Source organism: Candida oxycetoniae (genome assembly GCF_023343755.2).
Source record: "Candida oxycetoniae strain CBS 10844 chromosome Unknown scaffold19, whole genome shotgun sequence".
NCBI classification, from domain to species: domain Eukaryota; kingdom Fungi; phylum Ascomycota; class Pichiomycetes; order Serinales; family Debaryomycetaceae; genus Lodderomyces; species Lodderomyces oxycetoniae.
In genome coordinates this window covers 118,238-126,634 of record NW_026055479.1, presented here as the reverse complement: position 1 = coordinate 126,634, position 8,397 = coordinate 118,238, and the positions used below count along the sequence as shown (strand labels likewise).

The 8,397-nt window shown below is 37.3% G+C and overlaps 3 protein-coding genes across 3 annotated transcripts; all 3 read left to right on the top strand. All coding sequences in view use genetic code 12, as the record gives it.

Annotated features, from left to right (window-relative positions):
- Positions 1-533: 533 nt before the first annotated feature.
- Positions 534-2,660, top strand: FRE10 (Fre10p; the record flags this gene model as incomplete). The annotated part of the gene is made up of 1 exon (XM_049325452.1): positions 534-2,660. The coding sequence occupies one exon, from the start codon at positions 534-536 to the stop codon at positions 2,658-2,660; it is 2,127 nt and encodes a 708-aa protein (XP_049178911.1).
- Positions 2,661-4,928: 2,268 nt separating this feature from the next.
- Positions 4,929-7,121, top strand: KGF56_004052 (uncharacterized protein; the record flags this gene model as incomplete). The annotated part of the gene is made up of 1 exon (XM_049325450.1): positions 4,929-7,121. One exon carries the CDS (start codon positions 4,929-4,931, stop codon positions 7,119-7,121), a length of 2,193 nt encoding a protein of 730 aa, XP_049178910.1.
- A 550-nt stretch (positions 7,122-7,671) lies between these two features.
- Positions 7,672-7,956, top strand: KGF56_004051 (uncharacterized protein; the record flags this gene model as incomplete). The annotated part of the gene is made up of 1 exon (XM_049325449.1): positions 7,672-7,956. One exon carries the CDS (start codon positions 7,672-7,674, stop codon positions 7,954-7,956), a length of 285 nt encoding a protein of 94 aa, XP_049178909.1.
- Positions 7,957-8,397: the final 441 nt, after the last annotated feature.

The window sequence follows — 8,397 nt, the reverse complement described above, 5'->3', positions numbered from 1 at the left end:
TTTTTTCCCTTTTTTTTTTTTTTTTTTTTTTTTTTTTTTTTTTTGCAGCTTTTCGCTTAATTGCCTATGCTTATAATTCGGAGACAAAAAAATGCCTAACCAAACAAAGCTTTTCTATTTTTCTTTACCTATCTGCTGGTTTTACCGTGTCAACTTACTAATCGAATTGTAAGCAGTTGCCAATTGCAGATTATTAAATGAAAAATTTTACACATAAAATTTCAACCTTTCATGCATTTGAACAATTTATCTGATTAAGAATTAAAAAAAAAATAAAAAAATAAAAAGTTGAGCACTCCACTTGAAGTAAAGAAGGAACAAGAAAGAGTAGATTGTCAAGCATGTAATATAAAAAGATTGAAATGTGCATCCTAATAAATTGATTTGGAAGGAATAGTTTACCTCTAGTAGAAAAGCTTTCCTCTTCAAACTCTATTTTCTTCTTGTTCCTATTCTTGTTCCTATTCTTGTTCTACTTCCTTTGGATTGTTTTTTTTGATTTTTTTTTTGGAAAGTAGATCTGGTATAAAGATATGGTGGCCCTGAAATTAGTGGTTTTCGTTGTTTCAGCATTATTGCTTGGTCTCACTGAAGCCGAAAACAATTTTAAAATCTACCATGCAGATGAGTTCCCAGTTCAAGCCTGTACTGGGCTCTTGGGCAAAACTGCTAAATTTGATGAAAGCAAAAAGCCAACCTATTGTCTGGCTAAAAATCAACCTGCTTTAGGAACAATGGCTGAGTGTATTGAACGGTTAGCCAAGACAAGAAATAAAAACTCAAGAAGGTTGTTTCTCAAGAGTTGTAAAAAGCAAAACTTGACTGAAGAGAAATACCTTGACGCTTTTGCCAATGCTACTGAATTTGGATTTGTTAACGTTACTCAAGATAAAAGTTTTAATAAAACTAAACCATACTATAAGCCAATTTATTTGCTGCCAAAAAAGATAGACGCTGCATACGACGCTGTTGCTACGAGATGGTACAATTACAATTATGCACACTGGTTTGGTATTTCCCTAATGTGTTACTGGATTGGAGTAGTATTGTTTGCAGGAGTTGTCAATTTGCTTTCATTTATTTGTCCAAATTTTATCAAGTCGTTAAAAGGAAGAGCAGTTAACACATTCCGTAGTTGGATCACACTTCCTGCATTGTTCAACAAAACACATGCTCATCATAAGACCTTTTTCAAACATGTTCACGTGATGTTTCCCACGAGATTGGAGTCATTTATAATGTTTGGATGGTTTGTAATGGCCTTGGTTATGTCGTGTACAAACTATCATCATGTCAAACCAAACTACATTTGGCCTCAAGAATGGAATGAAATGGGTAGGAAAATCGGTGACCGAACTGGTATAATGGTGTTGTGGTGTATGCCTGTACTAGTATTGTTTGCCGGTAGAAATAACTTTTTGCAATGGATCAGTGGTTGGCCACAAGCAAGATTTCTTTACTTCCACAAATGGGTTTCCGCAAATGTGTTCCTCCTTTCAATTGTGCATAGTGTTGGTATGACTTTTAATGGTAGAGGTATTGGCAAATATGGTTCGAGAATGGCTAAACCTTATGTTAGATGGGGTGTTGTCAGCATGGTCATCTTTGGGATCATGTGTGTTCAAGCATTGGCTGCTTTTCGAAGAAACAACTATGAGTTATTCTTATTGGCGCATATTATATTGGCGGCATTTTCCATAGCTGGATTATGGATCCATACCTCGGACCAAGGACTTGCTATGTGGATGTATGGAGCTGTTTCCGTATGGGTATTTGATAGAGCAGTACGCATTGCAAGACTATTTGTTTTTGGATTGCGTAAAGCTCAAGTCGAATTGATTGCAAATGAAACTTTAAAAGTCACGGTCAAAAGACCTGCTCATTGGATTCCATTTCCCGGATGCCATGCTTTTATATACTTTATGAGACCAACATGTTTTTGGCAGTCGCATCCATTCACCGTTGTTGATTCAGTTGAGCAAGATTGCACCATTACTTTTTATTTAAAAGTTAAGGGTGGTATGACTCACGGTTTATATCAATACTTGTCCAAACAACCAGGTCAAAAAGCGCACATAAATGTATCGGTTGAAGGGCCATATGGTAATCCAATGCCTATCAACAGGTATGAGTCTGGCCTTTTCATTGCAGGGGGAAATGGTATTCCGGGTATTTATTATGAAGCCACTTCGATTGCCAAAAAAATGGGCTCAAAGAGAAATATCAAATTGATATGGGTTATCCGTCATTATCGTTCATTAGAATGGTTCTACCCAGAATTACAGAAATTGGAAAGCTTACCTATAGAAACTACTATTTATGTCACGCAACCACATGTTGGTTTAGTTGAACCAATCGTGACTAATAATACAGATGATGAAGTAGGACAAGAAGAAGAACAAGAAAAGAAATCAGATAGCGAAGAGAGTCTGGAATACATTGCCAAATCTAAAAAAGATTTGACACATATTGAATTCATTGAAACGAGACCAGATCTTTATGCCATTGTTGGTGAGGAGATAAGCGCAACTGCTACACCTTTGGCAATTGCAAGTTGTGCTCATGGTAATATGGTTGACGATATTCGAAAATCTGTTTGTGACCATTTGAACAACTCTACTCATAGAATTGAATTGTTTGAACAGGTACAAACTTGGTAATAAACCAAATATTTATATAACTTGTTATAGATTTCATATTTCGGGCCAATGCAAGAAATATTCTTATAGAGCCAATGGAAGAAATTCCAATAGAGCAAACGTTGGCTTTTGAAGCACATCTTTGGTGGACATTTTTATAGACATAAACTACCATTTTTTAGATATATTTGTGTCAATGTACAAAATCGAGCGAAGCGAGATGGTAGAGCAGCACTGACTATACCAAAACTAGCAGCACTACCGCGACACTACCGCGACACTATTGAGCGAATTGCAGCATAAAACTGACTATACATCTATTCGTTAACTAGTAATTTTTTGAAATATTACTAGTAATTGTCAAATACACACCTAAACTGTATTATACCTAAATTGTATTATACCTAAACTGTATTATACCTAAGCTGTATTATACCTAAGCTGTATTATACCTAAGCTGTATTATACCTAAACTGTATTAGTGATTGTCAAACACATTTTTTTTTCTTTTTTTTTATTTTCTTAGTTATTTTGCTTTTACTCAACTCTATATAGATAGTGGATGACATTGATCGAGTATAGGTAATATCCAAGCAAAAATCTTTAGGTTGTCCTTCTGAAAAGGGAGGACAACCTAAAGGTGGTGTTGAATTAGGTCCTGAATATATTCTCAGTGCTGCTCCACTATCGAGTAACACTTTGTAGCTTGCTACAACACTATCGAGTAACGCTTTGCAGCTTGCTACAACACTATCGAGCAGAGCGAGATAGTGTTGTTCGATAGTGTTGTTCAATAGTGGAGTAACACTTTGTAGCTTGTTACAACACTATCTCGCTCTGCTCGATAGTGTTGTTCAATAGTGGAGTAACACTTTGTAGCTTGTTACAACACTATCTCGCTCTGCTCGATAGTGTTGTTCAATAGTGGAATAACACTTTGTAGCTTGTTACAACACTATCTCGCTCTGCTCGATAGTGTTGCTCGATAGTGCTGGTCGATAGTGTTGGTCGATAGTGTTGGTGTCATTCTTCACACGACAACAACCTTGCATGAAAACGATCTTTTTGTTTTGTTTTTTAAAAAAAAGAAATACCACCTCAATTCATATTGGGTTCCCCTTTGCCCAAGAAAAAACAAGACAGATTTGTCTAGCCGAAATGGACCTTTATTAAGCAGGGATAACTAAAGGGGAGGTAAATTAAGCGGTTTCCAATCATACATAGATCATCCCCAAAATTCAATAGCTTTATATAGCTCTACTTTATACCTATAGCTCTACTTTATTACAACTACTTTCTACTTTATTAGCTATGGATTCTTTGGATAAAATACAATCCCTTTAGGTGTTTCGCGTTATAGGAGCATTCTAAGCCGCGACATTTTCAAACTCTTTTATTTACAACGCGTAAATATTATGAGAAAATAAGCAGTTACCGCCTCTATTATTTTTTTTCCTAGTAAACCATTTTAGCGTTTTAGAGCGCACTCTCATAATAAAAAGATTAAACGAACACGAAATAAACTTAGTTCTATTACTAAGTCCCCTCCTCTAAACTCAAAAACAGAATGGCCTATAATATCAGTATAGGCCATTTCTTTTCTGGAGATGGGGCCGGAAAATAGACAAATAGGCTTATTACTATTATTATTATTATTATTAACTTTTTTTTTTTTTTTTATATTTTAGAGAGAGAAACTTGGGGGAAGAAAAATTGTTATTTTAATAGGACAATACGTGGGTGTTATTAAATGCGTTTTATTAGTGCGCCTTAATAATGGCATCTCGTTAATTGAATATTATACATTGTAGATATTGTTTCATTTGAATCGTCCTTTATTATCACCGTTTTCTCTTTTCTTTTTCTTTCAGTTTCCCAAGCACTCGGTCCCTAGCCCCAAAAGATCAACACACGGGGTTTTCCTCTCTTCCTCACCCCCCCCCTCCCCTTCGCAAGTCGAACAAATATATCACAGTACCACACACACACACACACACACTTAAAATAACCCTGGCGAGATCACTCCGAGTAGAACAACTTGAATTTTTTTTTCCGCTTCTGTTGAGCTTATATAGTTTACGAATATTTTCACTTGTATTCGACGAAACTAACCGAGCTTCTGAGCTTCCCTTAAATGCCATCCAGTTTTTAGGATCCTTCAAATTTAACTATAGTCACTCGTTAACAGAGAAAAGCACTCAGCTCTCTCTCTAAACCCATACACAAATTTTCACATATACAACCCAACACATAGGTTCATAGATTCTATATACACTTTTTTTTCCTATAATGATTTCCTTTCTAGAAGAAAGGTCTACTCCAACCTCGCAGGATATTGAACAAAGATCTTCAACAACCACAGACACAAATGAATCCTCCTCCTCCAGCTCCGACTATTGTCATAGAAACCCCAATTCAGCCGAATGCGAAAAACCCGTCAATAGTAATAGTCTTATAATAGGCTTGTGTATTGCTTTACCGTGTTTCGCAATATTTTGCGTATTGGGTTTCTTCCTTTACCGAAATTATCGAAAGGATAAAAAGGAAAGCTTGGAACACGATCCCGATTTCGACGAAAATGGCGAAGCTACTGCATTACCCGATTATCCGGGAATTAGAGGTGTACAAGAAAACCCATTCCATAGTAGAAACTCAATTAGGTACCCAATGGAACAAATCGAGAAGGGATATACAGGTGACAGTGGTGGTGGTGGCGGCTATGAAAAGGGAGAATTTCAGTATTACCAATATTCAAGACAAGAGCCGCCTTATGTGGATAGTGTAGTATTACCCTACCAACATCAATCAAGCTCAAAGTTGTCTTTGGACGATTATGCAAGACAATTGGGTGATCCGCTGGTGAGGCCTAGAACCAGAACAAGTTCATTGCATATGGAGAAAATGCCATATTCTCAATCTAGAGTACCATCATCCCAAAATAGCCCTACAAAGAAAGTTCAAGGTAGACAATATACCGGTGTGCCTAATGTGTCTAACGTAGCTTTGGAGGAAAACTTACATGACGCTTCTCATATAACGGAGATGCTGGATGAGAGTGATAGTATTGAAAACCAGCCACGGCAACGGGATTTTGGTGTTACATATGAAAATGAATCGGATGTGTCCATAAACAAAACAATTCCCCAGATTGTCGTAAGCGAAGAAGATAGCAGCAGCCAACCACAAGATACTACTACTGAATCTCAATCTCTATCACCGTTTGATAATGATGAAAATAATCACCAAACAGAAGACACCATGGACGATTCAATATCTCCCAAAACATCACCACTCAAAGATAATGATAATGATGATGCTGCTAATGATGATGATGATGATGATGCTGATAATTTCCAATTCTCAACAAAGAAATCTCGATTCAACTTTGAAGATGTTGCTACCAAACAAGGTACTAAATCACCCAGAATCTCAGCGTTCAATTTGTTAACGAACGATAGTGACAATGAAAATGATGACAATTTGGACCATTTAACACCTCAGCAAGAAGAAGAAATTAAAAGGATGAAATCGGTATATAAAATATACTTTGACAGAGATACAGACAAGGGTAATTCCAAGAATATCCAAGCTGATGAAAATTATTCGTTACCAATGCACAAAATTAATGATAAAATGCATGTAGATGCAAGCTACGGTAATAGATATAGCAATACTTCGTCAGTTTATGTAGACACCGACAGTATTCAACAAGAACAGAACCAGCAACAATACCAACAACGATACCATCAACAACATCAACAACAGCAGCAACGGCAACAAAATTATTATAACCAATTCAACCAACAATACCAACAACAATACGGTACTCCTGTTGATCCTCAATTGTATCAGCAGTATCAACAAAAGCAATATCACTATTTTCAAAGCCAACAGCACAACAACCAACAACAATGGCAATGGCAACAACAACAACAGCAGCAGCAGCAGCCCCTTCAAAGACCCCTACCTCCATTACAGAGATTACCTAACCCCTCAGATCTTAGGAAATCGTCATTACAAACATTTACCGATTTCAAGCAATCCGAGAAAAATCATGTAGTGACATCGCCCCCAACTGGCAAACACCCCTTTGTACCAATTGAAAACGATGCTGTTTGGACATCGCCTGTGAGCTCGCCTAAAACTCAAACCCAAGGAGCTTTTCCTCAACAACAACAACAACAACAACAACAACAACAACATAGCCAGCAAGACCTAACCTCACAACAGTACTATCAAATCCAACTACAACAGAATAAGACTGTACCTTCAGCTACACAACTTGCGAGATCCTCAGTGGTGATGATTAATCCAGTTACAGAGATTACCAAATCGAGAAAATTCAAGCCTGCTGGATCATTACCTAGCTCAAATAATTTGCATCAACAATTTGGATATAGTGATTTGAATGGTCCAGAAAATGACTTGCTACCAGGTAATAGAAAGAGTGATGTAAGAAGAATGATGAATACAAACTTTTAAGAAAGAATGAGTTTGAAGAGAAGAGAGCAAGTGAAGTTCCGAAAGAGTGGTTTCAATTAGTATAAAGGAAACAGATATACAGATATACAAGACTATATAGAGATATATACGACTATATAGAGCCATACAAGACTATATACAGACATATATATATATACATCTTAATCGCAATCAATACAGTAGCATACCACAGAGCAGAGCGAGGTAGTGTTGTAACAAGCTACAAAGTGTTGCTCCACTATCGAGCGACACTATCGAGCGACACCATCTCGCTCTGCTCAATAGTGCTGTAGCAAGCTACTAAGTATTGCTCCACTCAATAGTGTCTACCAAGTATTGATATTCGGTAGCGTGCGGCGTTCTACAGTCACTAAGAGCCTTAACCAACCAAATTGCACCCAAACAAGCGACAAAGAAAAAAAGTGAAAAATTTCAGGCTGAAAACTACCAAGTTAAAAGATATAAGAGAGATCACCATTCGAGAGCAATAACGAAAACAACAGCTCGCAGCGTTATTCTCCAAGCTACTAGGAACCAAAAAAAAAATAGAATGTCGTCAGCACAAACAAGCAGTACACCAGCCTCTACTACGGCTCAAGATATCATACCAACCTCATCACAAAACTTGTTGAATGACAAATGGGACGTAGTGTTATCCAATGCCTTGATAAAGACAGGCTTAGGCTTTGGTGGAGGTGTTTTGATGTCGATATTGTTTTTCAAGAGGAGACAGTTCCCTGTGTGGTTAGGAATCGGGTTCGGGTTAGGAAGAGGGTATTCTGAAGGAGATGCGATTTTTAGATCTAACCACGGATTGAGAACCGTTAAAGCTTGAGACGGCGGAGGGGGGAGGTGAACGAGATATGAGAAAAGAGGATTGCGTTGAGAATGGGAAAACGAGTCATGTGCGGAGAAAGGGGGAACGAGGATACACGGTTTGATTATATTTGTCAAAAATGCACATTACATGACGAAAGGCGGAGATATCATACACATATGAGTGTCTCATCAATTCCACCACCAATTTCCTGAAATTTCAGTAGCTGAAAGCTTGTATATCTTTGTATAGCGTAAAGAGACACTCGATTGAAAATGTGTTTGAATAATTCAAATATAGAACTAACGATGAAAAATAAAAAGTGAGGCGCAGCTGTGCTTGTAGAAATTTCCTAAATGACGTAACTATTGTAGTTGTGCTCGTATACATGATGGCAGTGGCGGTGGTGGTGACTTATCAGTTGATAATCCCGTACACCTACAAACTACAAACGGGTTT